The 22,826-nt window shown below is 54.2% G+C and overlaps 1 protein-coding gene and 2 long non-coding RNA genes across 3 annotated transcripts in view; 1 reads left to right on the forward strand and 2 right to left on the reverse strand.

The window, feature by feature from the left end:
• LOC101090476 (Fc gamma binding protein) overlaps positions 1-18,520 on the forward strand; it is a 39,701-nt gene extending 21,181 nt beyond the window's left edge. Inside the window, exons 8-20 of the mRNA XM_023245830.2 lie at positions 361-952; positions 1,093-1,292; positions 2,683-2,824; positions 4,096-4,433; positions 5,433-6,006; positions 6,362-6,978; positions 7,408-7,951; positions 8,971-9,542; positions 9,863-10,436; positions 11,369-11,568; positions 14,549-14,932; positions 17,952-18,220; positions 18,345-18,520. Of these exons, the coding sequence (XP_023101598.2) occupies positions 361-952; positions 1,093-1,292; positions 2,683-2,824; positions 4,096-4,433; positions 5,433-6,006; positions 6,362-6,978; positions 7,408-7,951; positions 8,971-9,542; positions 9,863-10,436; positions 11,369-11,568; positions 14,549-14,932; positions 17,952-18,220; positions 18,345-18,354 (5,016 nt within the window). The 3' untranslated portion in view covers positions 18,355-18,520. The remainder of the gene's footprint in view (positions 1-360; positions 953-1,092; positions 1,293-2,682; positions 2,825-4,095; positions 4,434-5,432; positions 6,007-6,361; positions 6,979-7,407; positions 7,952-8,970; positions 9,543-9,862; positions 10,437-11,368; positions 11,569-14,548; positions 14,933-17,951; positions 18,221-18,344) is intronic.
• Positions 1,827-6,921, reverse strand: LOC109494801. Its single transcript, XR_002149865.2, has 2 exons — positions 6,811-6,921; positions 1,827-4,526 (listed from the first exon to the last, which is right to left on the reverse strand). It is a non-coding gene; the product is annotated as an uncharacterized LOC109494801 (long non-coding RNA).
• On the reverse strand, positions 17,367-22,794 carry LOC123382450. Its single transcript, XR_006590826.1, has 2 exons — positions 21,342-22,794; positions 17,367-18,308 (listed from the first exon to the last, which is right to left on the reverse strand). It is a non-coding gene; the product is annotated as an uncharacterized LOC123382450 (long non-coding RNA).
• Positions 22,795-22,826: the final 32 nt, after the last annotated feature.

Below are 22,826 nucleotides of genomic sequence, written 5' to 3' on the forward strand. Positions count from 1 at the left end.
GTCTCCACGTGGCCTCTCCTCTCTATCTCCTCTTCTGGTTCTTATCATTATATAAGGAAACTCGTCACTGGACGTAGGGCCCACCCTAATCCAGGATGATCCTGAGATCATGACCCTAAGTACATCTGCAAAGACTCTTATTCCAAATGAGGTCATATTCAGGGCTTCTGGGGGGGCATATCCTTTGGAGACCACCACTCCACCCACTACAAAGACTCGACCATGCTCCCCATTTTACAAATATGGAAACTAAGGCCCAGAGAGGTGAGGTCACACAGATCTCCAGTGTCAGGCAGGGGCTCGACGAGGGTCTGCCCTCTCAAAGTGTGCCCCTGACGCGTGGACTATCCCGCCTCCCAGGTGAACGGTGTGGACATGAGGTTTCCCGTGACGCTGGCCCAGGGCCGGGTCCGTGCCTTCCAGCATGGCTCGGATGCTGTGATCGAGACCGACTTTGGCCTGCGTGTGGCCTACGACCTCGTATACAACGTGCGGGTCACCATCCCAGGCAACTACCACCGGCAGCTGTGTGGCCTGTGTGGGGACTACAATGGTGACCCCAAGGATGACTTCCGGAAGCCAGACGGCTCACAGGCAGGCAACCCCACCGAGTTCGGCAACTCATGGGAGGAGGCGGTGCCAGGCTCTCCCTGCCTGCCGCCACCCACCTGCAAGCCCGGCGGGGACTGTAACTCGGACCTGGAGTGTAGACCTGAGCTGCAGGAGAAGTACCAGCAGGAGAAGTTCTGTGGGCTCCTCACCAGCCCCACTGGGCCGCTGGCCGCCTGCCACAAGCTGGTCGATCCCCAGGGTCCCTTGCAAGACTGCGTCTTTGACCTCTGCTTGGGCGGTGGGAACGAGAGCATTCTCTGCAGCAACATCCATGCCTACGTGAGTGCTTGCCAGGCGGCCGGAGGCCACGTTGAGTCCTGGAGGACCGAATCGTTCTGTCGTAAGTAGAGGGCAGAGAAGGGAAGAACAAGGGGCAGAGGGTGGGGAGACTGAGGCACAGAAGGGGCAGGACACTGGGCCCTGCAGCCCCTCCCTCAGAGCCCCTGGGAGGGAGCTCTGACCAGCACCCCCTCTTTGCAGCGATGAAGTGCCCCCCCAACAGCCATTATGAGCTCTGCGCAGATACCTGCTCCCTGAGCTGCTCAGCACTCAGCGCCTCCCCACTGTGCCCGGAGAGCTGTGCCGAGGGCTGCCAATGTGACTCCGGCTTCCTCAGTAACGGCCAGGCCTGCGTGCCCATCCAGCAATGTGGCTGCTACCAAAACGGCATCTACTACGAGGTAGGAAGCCGGTCATTGTGGTCAGAGGCCAGGGCCTCACGCTGGACCCCCTCCCACGGCCGTCGCTCCACAGCCTGTCCACTTGGCCTCCTGAATGTCTCTCCCACCTGTCCCCTCCCCCCATCATGGCCCCACCGTGGTCCCATTTGTCATCTCCCACATGTTCCCTCCATGCCCTCACTTTTGCTCCCTCTGGGTCACCTCCCTGATGGCAGTGGGAAGACCTTTCTCAAAACAGCCATGGGTCCTGCAACTTTAAACCCTCCCCTGGCTCCCCGGGTCTAGACTGTCTCTGTGACACAGTAGGTAACTCCATCTGCTTCCCTCTCCAACCCTCACCCAGTTACTCTTTCTTTGACTTGACTGTGTATGTGTTTGTCTGTCTGTCTCCCTCAGAAGACCGCGAGCTCTGTGAGGGCAGCGCCCCTCTCTGCTGCTCTCCTCAAACAAATGATAGTGATGATAAAAGCAAATAGGTAGATGGTGCTTCCTACATGCCGGTTACTGCTTTCAGTGCCAAATCCACAGCATATGTGCATTACACATACATATGAACTTTTTACTTATTAGGAAAATTTTCAAACATGCAAACGTTAAGAGAACAGTGTAAATCTCCATGTACCCCTCACTCAGCTTTAGCGATAACCACATTTTCCTGATCTTGTTTTGTCTCTTATCCCCGTTTCCTCTCTAATCTGGATTATTTAAAGGAATTCCCAGGGCACCAGCGTGGCTCAGTTGGTTGAGCATCTGACTCTTGATTTCAGCCCCGGTCAGGATCTCAGGGTTGTGGTATTCAGCCCTGCGTCAGGCTCCATGCTGAGCATGCGGCCTGCTTGAGATTCTCTTTTTCCCTCTGCCCCACTCCCCTGCTCACACACTCTCTCTCTCTCAAAGTAAAAAAAAAAAAAATAATAAAGGAACTCCCTTTTCATTTCCCCTGTACCTTATACGTATTATTAACCAAGTCATACTACCATAGTTAGGTGCTATGATTATCGACTGCTTACAGATGAAGAAACGGAGGCATAAAAGGTTAAGAAATTTGCACAGTGATACAATTTGGAAATAGCAGAATGAGGCTTCAGACCCAGGCAATTTGCTCCAGGGCCTTTGCTCTTAATTCATGTTACACCGTTTCTCACATACAGCAGACATTAAGTGGATATTTTGGAAAAACGAGTGAGTGAGTGAGTGAGTGAGTGAGTGAGTGAGTGAGTGAATGAATGAATGAATTGGACCCCAAGGCCATGTGGTGCCCTAGTTGCACAGACAAGGGGCCACTCTGCTGAAAGATGTTCCCTTGATGTCCTCTGGACCCTCTGTCCCCGGGACACTGGAGATGCCAGTTCAGCTCCCACCCTGATGGCCGTGTCCTCTGTCCTCACAGCCGAACCAGGTGGTCCTCATCGACAGGTGCCAGCAACAGTGTGTGTGCCATGCCGGAAAAGGCCTGGAATGCCAGGCCCACAGCTGCAAGCCAGGGCAGGTGTGCGAGCCCTCAGGAGGTGTCCTGAGCTGCGTCACCAAAGGTGCTGGGCTGGGGCTGGGCCCCGTGGGGCTGGGAACAGAGGATGGGGACTCTGGAGCAGTGGGAGGTGTGAACCTAGATTTTCACAGTGGGTGGCACAAAGGACTAAGAATTGAGGTCTCCAATCTGGGGACCCCGGGGCTGGGATTCCCAGGGCTAGGGGCACAGGCCCTCCAGGCTGGGAGGTGGAGTTCTACCTTATGGTAAAATGCAGGCTTTGGGGACCCTCAGGGCTAGGTTCCCTAGGGCAGATGTCAGAGACCCTTGGCATAAGGCAAGGACAGGCAAACTTTTCCCCTAAAGGGACAGATGGTAAATATTTGAACTTGCAGGCCTTATAGTCTCGGTCATAACTACTCAACTCTGCCACTGTGGCATGAAATCAGCCATAGGCTATGTAAGTGAGGGGGTGAGGCTCCAATAAAACCCTCTGGTATTTATAAAAACAGGCAGCTAGCTATGCCATAGTTTACTGACCACTGGTATGCAGGATTAGGCTCAGGGCTTCTAACACCATCTCCCCTTCAAGGTAGGGGAAATTGGGACCCCCAGGGACAGAGACAGAAAGCATAGTCCTGAGGTCTCAGGTAGAGACCCCACGAAGGCTGGGGTCTTAGATACAGGACCCCCCCCCCCAGAAGAGGATCGGGATTTATAGGGAAACAATCTCAGACATGGGGCCCCCCCAGATTAAGTCTAAGTCACAGAGCTGCCCCCCCCCCCCGGACTGGTTTCTTAGGGTGAAGGACAGAGAATAACTCCTTATAAATAGATAAATAGATAAAAATAGATAAATAGATAAAAGAATGAGGCCTCCAGAACTGAGACCCTTGGTGCCACTGGACAGGATAATAGGGACCCAGGTCTCGAACATAGAAAACTCTGGGGCTGTGGATGCCCTCATGGATGCCCTGAGGGCTGGCATCACAGATACTGGGACCCCTGGGGCTGGGTTCTGATGTAGGGACCCTAGAGTCTAGGCCTTGGCAGTCAGGTACTCGGGGCGTGGGTCTCAGACAGCAAACTGCAGGGCCTTGGCCTTGGATGTGGGAGCCTTTGATGGGGTCTTAGACACAGTCCACCACAGGGCCTGGATTTCAAACATGGGGGACCCCCAGGGCTTGGTCTCAGATGGGAAGCCCCTGGTGTCTGTCCTCACCTGCAGGAGCCCTTAGCCCGAGGGCAGAATCCCTGGGGCAGACCGGGGCTGAGGCTGGGGAGCAGCCGGCCTGTGCTGGGCAGCCCCACAAGTTCCTCTCTCCCTGTCTCCAGACCCGTGTCACGGTGTGACCTGTCGGCCACAGGAGACGTGCCAGGAGAAGGATGGGCAGGGTGTGTGTGTACCCACCTACGAGGCCACGTGCTGGCTGTGGGGCGATCCGCACTACCACTCCTTCGACGGCTGGGACTTCGACTTCCAGGGCACCTGCGACTATGTGCTGGCGGCCGCCGGCTGCCCGGGGGTCAGCGCCCAGGGCCTGACCCCCTTCACCGTCACCACCAAGAATGAGAACCGGGGCAACCCTGCTGTGTCCTTTGTGAGGCTCGTCACCGTGTCTGCCCTCAGCGTCAACATCTCCATCCACAAAGGCGAGATCGGCAAAGTCCGGGTAAGTCCTGCAGGATGGTCTCTTGAGCCCCGTAGCTGGGAAGAGGGGTCCTGCCAGCCAGTTAGGAGCTGAGGGCTCTCTCTTCACCTAGGCCTGAAACAAAAGGACAGCAAAAAGCAACAATAACAACCGCAAACATCACCTCTCTGTGGGGTATTAAAGGAGTCTAGCCCTTTGCTGAGGGTTTTGATGTAGGACTTCAGCGTTAGCCTTTTTAGAGACCTAGGCTTGAATCCAGTCTCTCCCTATGAGCCGTGTGATGTTGGGCAAGTGACTTTTCCTGGTGGTCCTCAGTTTCCTCACCTGTGACAGGGGGATCCAATGGCACATGATAAGTGCTCAGCTGAGGGTCTGACCCGGGTGAGAGGCCATGAATGTTTGTGAGGAGGCCCAGAGCCTCCAACGTGGAGTGAAATTCAAGGAGATGAGAGAGAGAGGGCAGGCGGTGGGGGGAGACAGGCCACCTTTCTTGCCCATGGCAATGGAATTGGAGATCAATGGCAGTTCACAGGGAGAGAGAGAGGTATGGAACAGGGTAGGCGCTCAATAAATGATGGTGAGTGTGTCGAAGAGATGTCCAGACACTCGGGAGATGCACAGAAAAGAGAAAGAGTACACGCACAGAGATGCAGAGTCAGTGCACGTGTGAGAGAGACACAGAGAGGGAAGGGAGACCCAGAGAGAACGAGAGATACAGAGTAAGAGAGAAACTCAGAGAAAGAGAGGTCCAGAAAGAGAAATAGGTGTAGATGTAGAGAGAGGGAGAGACAACAGAGAGAGAGGAAGGGAGGGAGATGGAGATAGGGAGACCCAGAAAAAGAAGCAGAGCAGGGTTTTAGCAACGCCCACAATGTCAAGTGACCTACACCCGTGGCTCGTGAGGAAGGCCTTGGCAGCTCCCAGCCACGGCGCCGTGAGGGAGGGAGGCAAGGGGCCAGAGCTGGAGCCTCCCCGCCTCCAGTGGGCTCTGTTTGCCTCCTTCCCCACCTCAACCCCCAGGTGAACGGTGTGCTGACAGCGCTGCCTCTCTCTGTGGCCGAAGGGCGGCTCTCAGTGACCCAGGGCGCGTCGAAAGCGGTGCTGGCAGCCGACTTCGGGCTTCGGGTCACCTATGACTGGGACTGGCGAGTGGAGGTGACGCTGCCTAGTAGCTATCACGGCGCCGTGTGTGGGCTCTGCGGGAACATGGACCGCAACCCCAGCAACGACCGGGTCTTCCCGAATGGCACCGTGGCCCCCTCCATACCGGTCTGGGGCGGCAGCTGGCGAGCTCCAGGCTGGGACCCGCTGTGCTGGGATGAGTGTCAGGGGTCCTGTCCAACGTGCTCTGGGGACCAGCTGGAGGAGTACAAGGGCCCTGGCTTCTGTGGGCCCCTGGCCCCTGGCACGGGAGGCCCCTTTGCTGCCTGCCATGCCCACGTGGCTCCCGACAGCTTCTTCAAGGGCTGCATTCTGGATGTCTGTCTAGGCGGTGGGGCCCATGACATCCTCTGCCAGGCCCTGGCCGCCTATGCTGCTGCCTGCCAGGCCGCCGGGATCGTCATTAAGGACTGGAGGGAGCAGGCCGGCTGTGGTGAGTGTCCGGGGGAGCAGAGCAGGAGCTGAGGGGGGAGGGGGTCCCAGTCTTTCTGGATCTTTGTGTCTGTTTCTCTCTGTTTTTGCCTCTCAGTCTCTTGGCGCTTATCTCTGTGTCTCCCTTTGATTGTCTCTCTGTCTCTCCGTTTCTCATGCCGTCTCTCCTGGTCTCCGTTTGAGTCTTCCTCTGTGTCCCTCTCTCTGTCTGTCGGTGCCTCTTGCTGTTTCTCTCAGTCCCTCCGTCTGTCCCTCTTTGTCTCTCTCTGCCTCTGTCTCCTCCCCTTCCTCTGACCCCACCCCCGACAGCATTTTCTCTCTTTCTCTCCCTCCCACTCCTCCATCCACTCCTACAGAGATGTCCTGCCCCGAGAACAGCCACTACGAGCTCTGTGGCCCACCCTGCCCAGCCAGCTGCCCGTCCCCCGCGCCCCCCACGACCCCAACGCCATGTGAGGGCCCCTGTGCCGAAGGCTGCCAGTGTGACCCGGGCTTCGTGTTGAGTGCTGACCGTTGCGTTCCCCTGGACGGTGGCTGTGGCTGCTGGGCCAACGGCACCTACCATGAAGCTGGCAGTGAGTTCTGGGCCGATGCCACCTGCTCCCAGAGGTGCCACTGCGGGCCTGGGGGTGGCTCATTGGTCTGCAAGCCTGCCAAGTGTGGGCCGGGTGAAGAATGTGCCCTGCTGCCCTCTGGCCAGCACGGCTGCCACCCTGTCAGCACAGCTGAGTGTCAGGCCTGGGGTGACCCCCATTACATCACCCTGGATGGGCACCGATTCGACTTCCAGGGCACCTGCGAGTACCTGCTGAGTGCGCCTTGCTCTGCACCACCCAAGGGTGTCGAGAACTTCACGGTCACTGTGGTCAATGAGCACCGGGGCAGCCAGGCCGTCAGCTACACTCGCAGCGTCACCCTGCACATGTACAACCACAGACTGACCCTCAGTGCCCGCTGGCCCCGACAGCTGCAGGTGAGGGGTCTGGGGCCAGAGACGAGCCCTGGGGTTGTCTGGGACAGTTAGGGGTCTGCCATTCCCCTGATTACCTTTCACAGGTTAGTGGGACGTGATGGGGGGAGGGGGTTCAGAGTATAGGCCTTGGAGCAGCAGGTCTTCCCCATTTAAACTAATAAAATTAGTTTATTCTCTTAGTTTAACCTTAGTTTATTCCACTATAAAATGGGTCTAATAATACTACCTGCCTCAGAGGGTCCTGTGAGGAGGCAGTGGCATCGTGTCTATAGAGGCTCCTCCTCCTCCTCCTCCCATCCTTATTATCACACAGTGTAGATCACATGCTCAGGGTTCCACCCCATTCCCCACCCCCCGTAGGTAGTGGAGTCAAAATTCGAACCTGTGCCCGCGCCGTTCACGACCCCCACCCCTACCCGGTACCCACAGGTGGACGGCGAGCTCGTAGCACTGCCCTACCAGCTGGACTCGCGCCTGCGCGCTTACGTGAGTGGCGCCGACGTGGTAGTGACCGCCGCCACCGGGCTCTCTCTGGCTTTCGACGGGAACAGCTTCGTGCGCCTGCGCGTGCCGGCGGCGTACGCGGGCGCCCTTTGTGGCCTGTGCGGGAACTACAACCGGGACCCAGCCGACGACCTGCAGGCTGTGGGCGGGAACCCCGCAGGCTGGCAGGTGGGCGGCGCCGAGGGCTGCGGGGAGTGCGTGCCCGGGCCGTGCCCGCCCCAGTGCACGCCCGAGCAGCAGGAGCCCTTCGGCGGCCCGGACGCTTGCGGCGTGATCTCGGCCCCCGACGGCCCGTTGGCGCCCTGCCACCGCCTCTTGCCACCGGAGCACTACTTCAAGGCCTGCTTGCTGGATGCCTGCCAAGCCCAGGGCCATCCGGGAGGCCTCTGCCCTGCCGTGGAGGCCTACGTGGCAGCCTGCCAGGCCGCGGGGGCCACGCTCGGCGAGTGGAGGCGGCCGGATTTCTGTCGTGAGTACTGATCCATGCGTGGTCCACACAGTGGGCGTCTTCCCGCCTGCCCTCTTCACACGGCTCTTAGACAAGAGTCTTCTCCTCCGTGGGTCCTATCAAAAGTACACCGTGGCATTTACCCAGGGAAATGCACCAGGTCACATACTGCAATGGCAGACACTCAGGCACACCTGGTCAGAAACCCTAGGTGCTGGATCCTCTCTGGGATTCATGTGCTCAGATATCCTAGTCAGATAGACTGGGGTGGTTGACCCTGTCACAGCTATTCAGCGAGGTGCCCTTCGTCAGAGAGACCTAGAGAGTTACACCTGGTCAGATGCACCTACACTGTTTCAAACACTGAAATCCACAAGGTCAGATAGAATTGGTCTGATAACCTCAGCCAGGGACCCTTCCGGTTAGAGACACTCGGGCAGATACTCCCAGGTAGAATCGTGACCCTGACAGAGCCCCAGGTAGATATCCACAGGCTCACGGTCAGAGAGTCCAGGGCAATTCCCCCCTCAGGCACATTTGGTCAGATTTATCCTGTCAGCTTCACCCAATCAGATATACGTGGTCAGAGTCGCACTGACACCAACCTTTTCCTCTGAGACACTCCATCAGAGGCTCCAGGCCAGCCATCCACAGTCAGGTGTATTCACACCAGAGATACGGGATACATTTGGTCCCGTAGCCCGGTCAGAGCCACCCCCCAAGATACCCACACGTTTGGTTCCAATCCCGCATATCTTGGTCAGATGTAGGTGGTCAAATTCACTTCATCTATAGAAATTTTTGATCGGGCCGACCCACGACGTGGTCAGAGAGAGTTGGTCTCCACGTCCCCACACCGAATCCCCCAGTTAGATGTACTGGATCGGACACTCTGCTCAGATCCCTGGATGGATTCGTTCATGAAATGTTCTCAGGCAGAACATGCAGATTCCCCTGGGCCGGTTCTCCCACTCTGTCACCCTCCCCCCCCCCCGCCCCTCCCTCTGCCCTCCCGGCTCATTCCCCTTTTGTACCAACAGCCCTCCAGTGCCCTCCCCACAGCCACTACAAGCTCTGCGGTGACTCCTGCCCCGTGAGCTGCCCAAGCCTCTCTGTGCCCGATGGCTGCGTGCACACCTGCCGGGAGGGCTGCGTCTGTGATGCCGGCTTCGTGCTCAGCGGTGACACCTGTGTGCCTGTGGGCCAGTGCGGATGCCTCCACGAGGGACGCTACTACCCTCTGGGCGAGTCCTTCTACCCAGGCCCTGAGTGTGAGCGGCGCTGCGAGTGCGGGCCGGGTGGCCAAGTCACTTGCCAGCAGGGCGCGGCCTGCGGACCCTACGAGGAGTGCCGAGTGGAGGACGGTGTCCAGGCCTGTCACCCTACAGGCTGTGGCCGCTGCCTGGCCAACGGGGGCACCCACTATGTCACCCTTGATGGGCGTGTCTATGACCTGCACGGCTCCTGCTCCTACATCTTGGCCCAAGTCTGCCGCCCACAGCCTGGGGACGAGGACTTTGTCATTGTGCTTGAGAAGAACGCGGCTGGAGATCCCCAACAGCTGGTGGTTACTGTGGCTGGCCAGGTGGTGGTACTGGCACGGGGGCCGAGGGTAAGTAAGCGGACGTGGCCTTACCCTGGGGGTCTGAAGGGGACGTGGCCCCACTCTGGGGGGGGGGCGGGGAGGCAGGTTCTGAGTGGGGCAGGGCCCACCCTGAGGGCTTGAGGGAGATATGACCCCAGTCCAAGGGGACTAAGGGTGACACAGATCTGGAGGTCTGAAGGTGACACAGTCCCACCCTTGGGCAGTCCAAGGACATGGTACAACCCCAAAGGGCCTGAGAGGGACATAGCTCCACGCCAGAAGTCTGAGGGGTCTGTCTCACCTGTGGTACTGTGAGTCCCTGACCCCTCCGTGGCCTTTCCACCCAGGTCACCGTGGATGGCGAGGCTGTGGCCCTGCCTGTGGCTGTAGGTCGTGTGCGGGTGACCGCCGAGGGCCGGAACATGGTTCTGCAGACAACCAAGGGACTGCGGCTTCTCTTTGACGGCGATGCCCATGTCCTCATATCTATCCCCAGCCCCTTCCATGGCCGGCTCTGTGGCCTCTGTGGGAACTTCAACGGCAACTGGAGCGACGACTTTGTCCTGCCCAGTGGCGCCGTGGCCCCCAGCGTGGACGCCTTTGGAGCCGGGTGGCGGGCGCCCAGCTCCTCCCAGGGCTGTGGCGAGGGCTGTGGGCCGGGCGGCTGCCCCGTGTGCTCAGCGGAGGAGACGGCGCCCTATGAGAACATCCAGGCCTGCGGTCGGGTCCGGGACCCCCAGGGCCCTTTCGCGGGCTGCCACGCGGTGCTGAACCCCACTGAGTACTTCCGCCAGTGCGTGTACGACCTGTGTGTCCACAAAGGCGACACCACCTTCCTCTGCCGCAGCCTGGCCGCTTACATGGCGGACTGCCAGGCGTCCGGTGGGGCCGTGAAACCCTGGAGGACAGACAGCTTCTGCCGTAAGTGTCCAGGGGGGCCCCTCGGAAGACTCCAGACCAGGCTCAGGGACTCCTCCTGACCTGCTCCTGTCCTGTCTGCCTCTCAGGAGCAGTGCCTCCCTCTTGAAGCACGTCCCTCCCACACCCCCCGCCCCCAGCTTCTCCCACAGCACTCCCTGTCTGCTCCCCTCCTGCCCCGCTGACTCTTTCTCAGGCTCCCTGCAGGGGCCCACGCTCCTGAAACCACAGACAGAGCTCTTTCTCAGGACTCATCCTGAACCCTTTCTGTGGGGCCCTGGGAGGGGTGGTCAGACAGACCAGTAGCTCACATAATGCAGCCTGAGTCTGTGACTCACCTGGGCCCCCCAGGATGGGGGTACATTTCCTTCAAACTCCCAGGGCAGGGCTGTGTCTCCTTCATTCTCCGCAGGACAGCACCCATATCGGGGGCCGTCATCCACCCCTGTGGCCTTAGATTTGTCCTCAGTGCTGACAGGGGACACTGTCTTCGGCCCTGACCTCTCTCCTGACTGCCAGCCTCGGGGGTCCAGTGGCTTCCTGGACACTTTCCCCTGGGTGTCTTTCGGGTCCCTCACACCTGCTGTGTTCCCATATGACATCAGCATCTCACCCCAAACCTGACCCTCCGATTCTCTGACCCCAAGTCTGCATCTCCGGACAGCCGCACCATCCATCGATTGCTCAGGCAGAGCCCAGGGGAGTCCTCACTACTCCCTGTTTTGGCCTCATCCGGGCCCTGACCTTTCTGTCCACGCCTCCCCCTGCAGCCCTGATCACACACTGCACTGGGATATGAGCTCCATGGGGCAGGGCATGAGACTGTCTTCATAGCTGGTGTCCCCAGCATGCCAGCCCAGATCCGGTATGTGGGATGCCAAGGGCAGGGCCCGACACCCACAGGCCTGACCCTGCCCTCTCTCCTCCCTCCGCAGCGCTCCAGTGCCCTGCCCACAGCCACTACTCCACCTGCACGCGCTCCTGCCAGGGCTCCTGTGCCGCTCTCTCCGGCCTCACGGGCTGCACCAGCCGCTGCTTTGAGGGCTGCGAGTGTGACGACCGCTTCCTGCTCTCGCAGGGCACCTGCGTCCCCGTGCAGGACTGCGGCTGCACCCACGATGGCCACTACTTGCCGGTGAGCCCGGGCTGGAGGTGGGCAGGGAGGGTAGAGGAGCCCGAGGGAGACTCAGAGCTTCTCTGACGACCCCCTCAAGGATGGGGACAGAGGAGCCACCTCCATTTCCCAGTGGGGTGACTCAATGCTGGTAAAGTGTCTTAGTTTCCTGAGGCTGCTGAGACAAAGGACCGCAAGCAACCTTGGTGGCTTCAAACCAGGGAAATTTTCTCTCTCACAGTTCTGGAGGCCAGCGTCAGAAATCAGGGTCACTGGGGCAAAATCGAGGTGCGGGCAGGACAGCACTCACTCCAGAGGCCCCAGGAGAGAATCCACTCCTTTCCTCCCCCCATTTTTGGTGGCTGCAGGCATTTCTTGTCTCGTGGCCACCTGACCCCAATTTCTGCCTCTGTGTCCCATTTCCCCTCCTCCTTGTGTGTGTCACAAAACCTCCCTCTTATAAGGATACATGTGATTGCATTTAAGGCCCACCCAGGTAACCCAAGGCAGTCTATCCATCTCAAGATCCTTAATTTCTCACATCTGCAAACACCCCTTTTTTCACGTAAGGTAACATTGACTGGTCCCAGGAATTGAGACCTGTTATATTTGGGGGCTGTTACCCCGCCTCCTACAGTCCCGTCATCTGAGCCTTTCTTCATCTAGAACACGGGGTTAATCATCATCCATGCACCATGGGTATCTGAGGATCCGGTGTCATTGTGCCTGAAAGGTCCCTGCCGGGCACTGGGCCTCAGCCTTCACCTTCATCATAGGGTACAAATGCCAGCAACATACACATGGTGCAGCAGGTAGTGAGGCTGGCAATTGTTTCATGTAGAAGTTGAAAATTTGATTAATTTTTGTGCTTGATGTTTTCTGAGCTCTTGCTGTGCGCCAAGTTTGTAACAGATATTAATTCATTGAATGATCCTTTTTTTTTTAATATTTATTTTTGAGAACAGAGAGAGCAAGCACAAGCAGGGGAAGGGCAGAGGCAGTGGGGGGGTTGGGCAGAGGATCCGAAGCAGGCTCTGCGCTCACAGCACAGAGCCCGATGCGGGGCTCAAACCCACAAACCGTGAGATCATGACCTGAGCCGAAATCAGACGCTTAACCAACTGAGCCCCCCAGGCGCCCCGAATTCATTTAATGATCTTATGCACCAGGCACTATCGCAACAAAGAGAAGTCAGCCCAAGGCTGTCCGTTAGCAAGCAGGGGTGCTGGGATTGACACCCCAGCAGCCTGGACCCACCTTCTGAACTACCAGGCACCCTGCCCCCTCACAAGCCTATTTACCAAATAAAGGAAAGATGAATGACCACATTCCATACTCCCTCATCCCCATTTTATTAATGGCAGTAAGATAGGCTAGAAGGCCTGGAAGTTCAAGCCTTCTGGGGAAGGACATGCCAAACTTCTCCTTCCTCCAAGTCTCACTGCTTCCAGGAAGCCCTCCCTGATCCCCTAGGCTGGGTTACCCCTGTGCTTCCCCCATCCCAGCCCTGACAGCTCTGCCTGTGCCAGGTTTCCTGGATTCGTGAGTCTGGCATTCACCAGAGAAGTCTGGGCTGGGGAGCCATCCGTAGAGAGATGGTATTTATCTCTTTTGTTACATCTGTTCTTTTAATGTTTTCAGACATTTATTTATTTATTTATTTATTTATTTATTTATTTAATTAATTTATTTGAGAGAGTGTGCAAGTGAGCAAGGGATGGAGAGAGAGAGAAGGGAGAATCCCAGGAGGGGCAGAGAGTTGGAGAGAGAGAGAGAGAGAGAGAGAGAAAGCCTGGCTCACCCAGGGCTCATGTTTTACCCAAAGCAGGGCTCAAGCTCAACTGAAGTGGGGCACAAGCTCACCCGATGTGAGACTCGAACTCATGAACTGTGAGATCATGACCTGAGCCAAAGTCAGATGCTTAACGACTGAGCCACCCAGACTTTTATTTTTAAAGAATCCAAACTTAAGAAAACTTGCAAGAATCGTACAAAGCACTCCCAGATACCTGTCGTTTAAGTTTCTTGTTGACCTTTTGACACGTTTGCTTTTGCAACCTCTCTGTGTAAGTTTATACGCACATTTCTTCTGAAGCATTTGAGAGTATGATGCTGACCCAGTGTCCCTTCGCCCCTAAGTACTTTAGCATGCACTCCCCAAGACGGAAGTTCATTTACAGGGTTATGATGAGATTAACTTCCAAATCAGGAAATGAACACTGATTCAATACTCTAAAAGGTTGTATTTGAACTTTACTGGTTGTCCTCATAATGTCCTCTACAACGACTACCTGCTCCCCTGCGCCAGAGTCCAAATGAGGAACAGACGTTGCTTTTGGTTTTTATGAAATCTGATGAGGTCATCAGGTAGTGAACATAGAGAAGGTGGGTCAGCTGAGAGCCAGCTGGAGTACAGTGGCATCAGCTGGGATCATTGTCTCTCTTCCATGGGGTCTCATCCTCCAGCAGACTAGCCCATGCTTATTCCTATGGTGGCTGGGCAGGGTTCCAAGAAAGAGAGAGAGAAAGCTGTAAGGTCCCTGAGGTGCAAGCTTGAATTTGGTACAAGCATTGCTTCTGCTGCATTATAGTAACCAAAGTATAGTTGTAAGGTGAGCCCAGATTCGTGGGGGAAGGGGAAGTAAATTTCATCTCTTGTCTTTTTTTTTAATGTTTTTTTTTTTTGAGTGAGAGAGAGAAAGAGAGCATGAGTGGGAGAGGGGCAGAGAGAGAGAGGGAGACCCAGAATCTGAAGCAGGGTCCAGGCTCTGAGCTGTCAGCACAGAGCCCGACGTGGGGCTTGAACTCACGAACTGTGAGATCGTGACCTGGGCTGAAGTCAGACATTTAACTGACTGAGCCACCCAGGCACCCCGTAAATTTCATCTCTTAAAGGAAGTTGCTGCAAAATCATTCTGTGTAGGTCCAGAGGGCTGGAGGATTGTGTTGGAGGTTCTGATCCATCACACCGCGGTAACTTGGCCCCTCTCTCTGTGCACAGGTGAACTCCTCACTGCTGAGCTCAGACTGCAGCAAGCGCTGTTCCTGCTCCTCAAGCACTGGCCTGATGTGCCAGGCAGCCAGCTGCCCGCCAGGCCGCATATGTGAAGTCCAGGCTGAGGCCCGGGACTGCTGGGTCCCCCAAGGTCTCTGTTCCCTCTTGCTGGGTTCCAACCTCACCACCTTTGATGGGCTCCGCAGAGCAGCCACCTCCCCTGGCATCTATGACATGTCTTACCGCTGCCCGGGACTACAGAAAACCATCCCCTGGTACCGTGTGGTCGCTGATGTCCAGACTTGCCGTGGCGGAGTTGAAGCTGTGGGCCAGGCTCACATCTTCTTCCAGGATGGGCTCGTGACTGTGAGCCCAAAGAAGGGCGTGTGGGTAAGCCGGGGCATGAGGGGGCGGGGGACTGTCTCCCCTGGGTTTTTGTTCTTCCTGTTGCAGTGTCCCCACAGTCCTGGCTGCCCATCTGTCTTGCATTTTCTTTGTCCAGATCTCCGCAGTTTAGTCTCTGAATTTGTGTTGGTCTCGGTATTTCAAACCTAGCCCCTCTGTTCTGGCTGAGTTCTCAAGGAGCAAAAACACGCTCAAGCGAATTAGTAGTTTTGATAATAGTGTTCATTGAAACTCTATTGGTCGCAAGTAACAGAAAATGAATTCAGATTGCCTTGCGCAAAAAGGAATTTACTAGCCCACATAACTAGAAAATCCAGGGAGAGAGCCTCAGGAGTGGCTGGATCCAGGTGCCCTGGCAGTATTATCTGGATTTATGCCTCTGTCTTTTAGACTTGCTGTTCACCAAATCCATTTCATTCTCTGTGGTTCCCCACAACATACCCACAAGACAGGGACTGCTATTATCGACATTTAACACAGAGGCTAAACAAGGGCCTAAGAAGGTGAAATCATTTATTTAAGTAATTCAGACAGTGCCTGGGATCCCACCAGCTTTGAACCCATCAGCACCAGGCTCTGTTTCCAACGACTTTGATGAGAACAAGATGCTGGTGGTAACCGTGGCTACAAGGGACCAAGATGGTTTCCAGGTGCTCAGTGGGAACTTGCTCTGGACTCTGACAAAACTGGGCCACTGATCCTTCCCTCACCTGCCCTTCATCTTGCTCTTCGGGACCCCCTCAGGCCTGTCATTGTCTGCCTCCAGGAGTCTGCTCCAGCCCCGTTGCCCCCTCCCTTCTGCCCCTTGACTTCCTCTCACTTAGAGCTGCCTTGCATTTACCAAACTCCATAGCTCTCACGACACCAATTTCAAATTTCTGAGAGAGGATCTGTTTGGCCAAACAGAGCTGATGCCTACTTATGGTCTAATCATTCATGGCCCACGTGACAGAGACCCCGACCCAAGCATGGATGTCAGGCCACACTAAAGTCCCTAGAGGAGCACGTCCCTATTTCCATGACCTGTTTGTTGATTGCAGAGACATCCACTGGGGTTCTCTGGATTCAGGGGAGAGATACAGCCATGATCCATGCACACCTCCCTCAGTGGATGGTCTGTGTCCTCCCACCAACACACGGAGATGGTCCAAGACTCAGCCCTGCTGGAAGCAGGGAGGCTTGAGTTCTCTCTTTAGGGTAATCAGGACCAATTATTCCTTTTCTCTGGTCATCTGCCTGATCCATAATTCAGGTTAACAGACACCTACCCTTGACCTTTCCTTGCCCCTCTGTCAAGAAACAGTTCTCTATATGGCAGACAGATGCTCTAGAAATGTGAATCAGATCAGGGGTAGAACTCTACGGTGGCTTCCCAGAGCAGCATTCCAAACTCAAGCCACCTGCCTTCCTTGGCCTACAAGGCTTTGTGTGATCTGAATCCTGGTGGCCTCCAGCCCCACTTCCTGTAATTCCTTCCCTCATTAGCCATGCTAATGATTGGCCACACTGGCCTTTCTGCTCTTTGTACAGCAGGCCAAGCTTGTTCCCGCCTTGGGACTTCACATTGGCTATTCCCGCTGCTACAGGGCTCTTTGCCCAGATTGCATGCATTGACTCCTCTCACCCTCCAGGTCTCAGTTCCAGTACTCCTTCTACAGTAAGGCCTTTTCTGACCAGCTACAGAAGCTCTCCTTCTCCATCCCAGTCTCAATGCTATTACCCTCTCTTACTTCCTTCAACATACTTCTCGATATCTGAAGTTATCCATTATTTGTGTTTATTGCCTTTCTCCATCACTAGAATATAATCCACAGGTGGACAATGGTCCCATCTGTCTTGATCACCACTTTGTCCCCAGCAGATGATTCCCAGGAAAAATTTGGTTTTGTGAATACATTCGGCCCTGTTCCCTCTACAACAGGCTAGGTGCCAAGTGATACAGATGTTCTTTCCTATCTTCTAGCCATCCATCCATCCATCCATCCATCCATCCACACATCCATCCATCCACACATCCATCCATCCATCCATCCATCCATCCATCCATCCATCCATCCATCCACACATCCATCCATCCATCCATCCACACATCCATCCATCCATCCACACATCCATCCAGCCACCCACCCATCCATCCATCCATCCACCCATCCATCCATCCATCCACCCATCCACACATCCACACATCCCTCCACACATCCATCTATCCATCCACACATCCATCCATCCACACATCCATCCATCCATCCATCCACACATCCATCTATCCATCCACACATCCATCCATCCATCCATCCATCCATCCATCCATCCACCTATCCATCCATCCAGGTATATCTACCTATCTTTCCAATCATCTGCCAGAGGAAGACCCAGACCCAAAACATTTAGAAAAAAAGAACTTTTCTTTCAAAGAAGGTTTTCCAGAGAGTCTAACTTTATAAGGATTAACTCATCAGTGAAAAGAGACAACAGTTATTTAAAGGAAAAACTCAGATAGGGTTACCAAGGTTACTGAGTCCACAGCTTATGATAGAGAAACAGGAATTTTCTCACATAACTGTGATACTTTCCAGGTCGTTACTTGTCTTTAGACATCAGCATTGAAAAATTAAGTCATGCAATTGCTTTTGTTAGAGAACCAATAACTTACCGGACATGCTTAAAGCTTCTTTTATTTTGAAAAGTAGAACAGGATGATGCTGGGGTTTGATCATGTATTTATCTGTCTGGTATAAAGTGCTCCCCACCATCCTGGCTGCCCTTAGAATGCTTTGTGCATGACCATTTATCCACTGATGCGTCTCTTTGTCCATCTGTCCTCTGTCCTTTGAACCTCTGCCCAAATCCCCAGCTAGCTGTGTATACATCTCTCCATTCAGTGCATCCATCCACATCTTCATCGCTTTCAGCACCTGTGTCTCTTTTTTTGCTCCTTGAACTTCTTGTCTTGCTTGGAGTCTCCATCCTGGTAACACTCTGTGTTTTCCTCAACCACCACCAGGTCAACGGTCTCCAAGTGGCTCTCCCAGCTGAGGTATTAACATCTGTGTCCGTGCGTCAGAACCCTGATGGCTCTGTGCTAGTCCAGCAGAAGGCAGGGGTCCAGGTGTGGCTTGGCACCAACGGGCAGCTGGCCGTGATGGTCAGCAGTGACCATGCTGGGAAGCTGTGTGGGGCCTGCGGAAACTTTGACGGGGACCAGACCAATGATGGGCATGACTCCCAGAAGGCGACATTGGAGAGCTGGAGAGCGCAGGACTTCTCCGCATGGTGAGGGATGTAGCATGGAAGCCAGGCCGCTTGGGGCAGGGGCGCTGGGGCCCTCGTGGGAAGCAGAAGGTCGGGGTAGGTGCTCAGTCTGCAAGAGGAAGTGCTAAGAGTCTGTCTTTTACAGTCACAGCTGATCAGCCATCCACCAGGAATGAGGACTTCAGGACCTGACCCTCCTGGAGACTGAAATAATTGGAGAGTGCACAGTGTCCCTGTGTGCCCCTACCCTATTCTACCCCTTTGATGAGCCACTGAGGCCAACTGTGAAAGCACTGAATAAATATCTTGGGCTAAACTGCATGCTGATGTGTGTGTCTTATGCCTTCTCCTCCATGACTCTCCTTCTTGCACAGCAGCTGTCAGGTGCCTGGGGCATCTGGCACACAATGAATATTTATTGGGGGGTGAAAGGATGGGTGGATGGGTGGATGGGTGAAAAGGAGGGGGAAGGGAGGGAGGGAGGAAGGGGACATGAATGGGTGAATGAGGGGTGGAGAAATGGGAAGAGGAGGAAATGGATGATTAAAAGAGTGGATGAAGAGAAGATGAACAATTGGAGGGAGGGAAGGATCAAAAAGGGAAAGAGAGGGGCTCCTGGGAGGCTCAATCAGTTAAGCGTCCGACTTCAGCTCAGGTCATGATCTCGTGGTCTGTGAGTTCGAGCCCCGCATCAGGCTCTGTGCTGACAGCTTGGAGCCTGGAGCCTGCTTTGGATTTTGTGTTTCCCTCTCTTTCTGCGCCTCCCCTGTTTGCTCTCTATCTCTCTCTGTCTCTCAAAAAAATAAAACATTTAAAAAAAATTTTTAATAAAGTACGTCCACCTTGGAAAAGTGTGTCTGTTTCTTTCAAAGGTAAGCATACTCTTACAATAGGACTCAGTCACTTGACTCCTAGAACTCTTTACCAAAAAAAAAAAAAAAAAAAGCATATTTCCACACAAATATCTGTACATGAATGTACCTAGCAGCATTATTCATAATAACCAAAAACTGGAAACAACTCAAATGCCCATCATTGTGTGATTCCATCTGTAGGAAATGGGAAGACGGAAGTATTCTGAAATTAGGTCAGGTGATGGTTGTACAATTACATAAATTTCCTAAAATTCACTGAACCATACATATACTTATGGATTTTATGATATATAAATTATGCTTTGACATATTTAAAAATTAACATGTTGCTGATACTACTAATAGGGAAAATAAGAAAATGGGAGGAGCGTCTGGGTGGCTCAGTTAGTTAAGCATCGGTCTCTATGATCTCGGCTCAGGTCGTGGTCTCACGATTTGTGGGTTCCAGTTCCACGTCAGGCTGTGCCCTGACAGTGCGGAGCCTGCTTGGGATTCTGTCTTCCTCTCTCTCTGCCCTCCCCCAGTCATGCTCACACGCTCTCTCTCTCTCCCTCAAAAACAAATAAATTTTTTTTTTTAAATTTTTTTTTCTTCGACGTTTATTTATTTTTGGGACAGAGAGAGACAGAGCATGAACGGGGGAGGGGCAGAGAGAGAGGGAGACACAGAATCGGAAACAGGCTCCAGGCTCCGAGCCATCAGCCCAGAGCCGGACGCGGGGCTCGAACTCCCAGACCGCGAGATCGTGACCTGGCTGAAGTCAGACGCTTAAAAGACTGCGCCACCCAGGCGCCCCTAACAAATAAATATTTAAAAAAAGAAAAAGAAAGAAAGAAAGAAAGAAAGAAAGAAAGAAAGAAAGAAAGAAAGAAAGAAAGAAAGAAAGAAAGAAAGAAAGAGAGAGAGAGAAAGAAAGAAAGAAAGAAAAAAAAGAAAGAAAGAAAGAAAGAAAAGAAAGAGAAGGAAGGAAGGAAGGAAGGAAGGAAGGAAGGAAGGAAGGAAGGAAGGAAGGAAGGAAGGAAGGAAAGAAAAAGAAAAAATGGGAGAATGAATGGATTCAGGGCACGCGGTAGGATTGGCTGGGCAGTATTAGGGCCCACTTGGGTTTGTCATCATGAATCCAAAGTGAGACCAGCCAGAGTGAGTGCGGGTTTTTCTCTATCCACATTCAGCTGCCAGGATGCAAGTGCAGAGGAGAGAGAGGGTAGACTCAGTTGGGTAAAAAAAAAAAAAAAAAAAAAAAAAAAAAAGTACAAAGCGTGAGGATATGAGCCACGGAGCGGTAGTAAGGCTGAATGAGGAATCATCCTGGGCGGTGGGAATGGTGTGATCATGAAGGGGGTGAGGGACAGGGAAGAGGTTAGTTTAACGGATTGATGGCTGAAGGGTCATTGGCACAGTAGTTTTAGAGGGCGTGAGTTGGAGAGACCTGACGCGATGGGCAGACACTGAGACGCAAGGAACTAGATTCTGAAGGGGCTGCGGTTTGGGCGGGGGGCATCGCTCTCTGGGGAGGGGTCTTTCTCCCCCACTGGGCTAGGACCTCTGGGCTGCCACAGTCACCACTGTGTCCCCACCCCACCTGGGGTGTGAGCATGGGAAGGAAGGGTTGGGTGGAGGACAAGATCACTAGAGGAGAGAAGGTCAAGGCACTGAGGGGCCAGAACAGTTGAAATCACCAAGAATCACGGTAAGAGGAGCCTGATTGACAGCAGGCCCGGAGCGAAAATTGCGAGGTGAGCCGCGGTGACTTTGGAGAACAGGCAACAGGAATGGGAGCCGGGGCTACAGTGTGAGTGCACAGACTTCAGAGTCAGAGGCTTAGGGAGGAGGCAGAGAGGACACGGTGGGAAGATGCAGAGGAGAGTTTATTCTGGAGTTCTGGGAGCTAGGCAATGAGGAGCTAGGAGGGTCTCACCCCATCTGCAGGCCTGGTGGCTTGAGGACTGAGTTGAAGAAAACAGCCCCTTCCTGGAAGGGTTGGACGGAAGGCATGCCTTCCGGGCAGAACTGTGTAGCGGTCAGAGCAGGAAGCTAAAAGGTAGGTTCAGAGGGAGTTGGGCATAGGAGAAAACTGGGGAAAGCCCTCGGCGCTCTCCCCTTCTCATCCCCGGGTGTTCTGTACGTACTGTCCCCATCCTGGCCCCGACCACTCTGGGCTGACACTGTCAGGGCACCTGTCTGCTCCAAGAGGGCGGGGCCTGGGACTCTTTCAGCCACCATTGTGTCCCCGGCACCAGACCAGAAGGCGCCCACTGACTACTCACCGGTATTGCCAATTTCAGGTCTGCGGAGCAAGCTGGCAGGTGAAACGCCTCAGAGCCAGGAGATGGTGCCAGGATTCCAGAAAATAGGGCTGGCAACCCTAAATCTGCCCTGTCCTCTCAGTATTTTCGTCCTTTAAAAAAAGATCCAGTTAATTGGAAGGGAAATAGTAAAAATCCATAAGAAGTAGGTGGCATGATCCCCAACTGGAGCCAGCTGATTATTACGCAGCCTCCAGAAATCCCGAGTGAACTCAGCAGATTCTCCATCTTGATATTTAAACGGATTTTCAGAAATGCTTCTGTGTGGCTGGAACACCCCGCACATAGAACGCAAAACAGCATGGGTTTTTTCATTCACTCGGTAACATTTACCGAGGACCTTCTCTGTGCCAGGCCCAGTTCTAGGCACAGAGCGATACAGCAATGAATGGAACACACCGGTGCATTCTCCTGCAGGTTTTTAGTAATTTCTCATAGTAGCACTTGTTTGGCTTTGCGGGATGAATATTAACATCATTAAATTACAAAGCACAAAATTCCCCCACGCTTACGTAGACTCTGCTCACTCCTCACTCCTTCCTCTGCCTGCACCCTGACCTTGTCTGTCCTCATCTGCTGCCTGATCCACTGCCTTAGGCCCCTCCTTGGTCTTCCTGCTCTCATGGCTACTTCCACACTGTTTCCCACATGCACGGTGATCCCCTGTCAGATCACATCCCTTCTCCGTTCAGGAAACTTCCATAGCTCCATCTCACTCCGAGTAAAGGGCAAAGTCCTCCTCATGGCACAGAAGGCCCAGCGCAACTTCCCATGTTACCTCCCTGCTCTCCTCTTCCACTCTCCCTGCTAACTCTGCCCCAATCACACCCCTCTCTGCATCTCCAACCCTCCATGCCCTTCCTGCCTCAGGGCCTTTGCACCTATAATCCTCTCTACCTAAAATTATTTTCCCCCACGTAGGTGCATGCCTCACTCCTCACCTTTAAGCTCTTTGCTCAAATCACCGGATGCATTCCTTGACCACAGATTAAGAAATGTCACGCCCCCCCCCCCCGTTCTATTTTCCTTCCCTTCTGTTATTTTCTCCAGAGCACTTACTGCCTTCTAATAACTCCCACTAGAAGATGAACTCCAGGAGGGTGGGGATTTATATATCTTGTTCATTGCTGTATTCAGTGCCTAGAACAGTGCCTAAATGCTTTTACCAGTGCATGAACGGGAGCCCAGTATGGTCCCTGTTCTTAGGGGTGGATATAGGTCAGGGAAGGCTTTTGGGTGTAGAGGGATCCTTAGGGAGTTAATTGGAAATAGAGAAGAGGGACAGAGGGCAAAGCCTGCGGTGAGCCCTGATTACGGGATTGGAGGTGGGGTGAGTTAAGAAGAAGCAAGAAGCGCATTCAAAGAAGGGATCTCTCAACAAGCAGCGCGTTAAGCCACCGACAAGGCGGGGCCCTGAGAGGCTAGCGAAGCCCCGCCCACAGCGCG

This window comes from Felis catus, chromosome E2 (genome assembly GCF_018350175.1).
Source record: "Felis catus isolate Fca126 chromosome E2, F.catus_Fca126_mat1.0, whole genome shotgun sequence".
Taxonomy (NCBI): Eukaryota; Metazoa; Chordata; class Mammalia; order Carnivora; family Felidae; genus Felis; species Felis catus.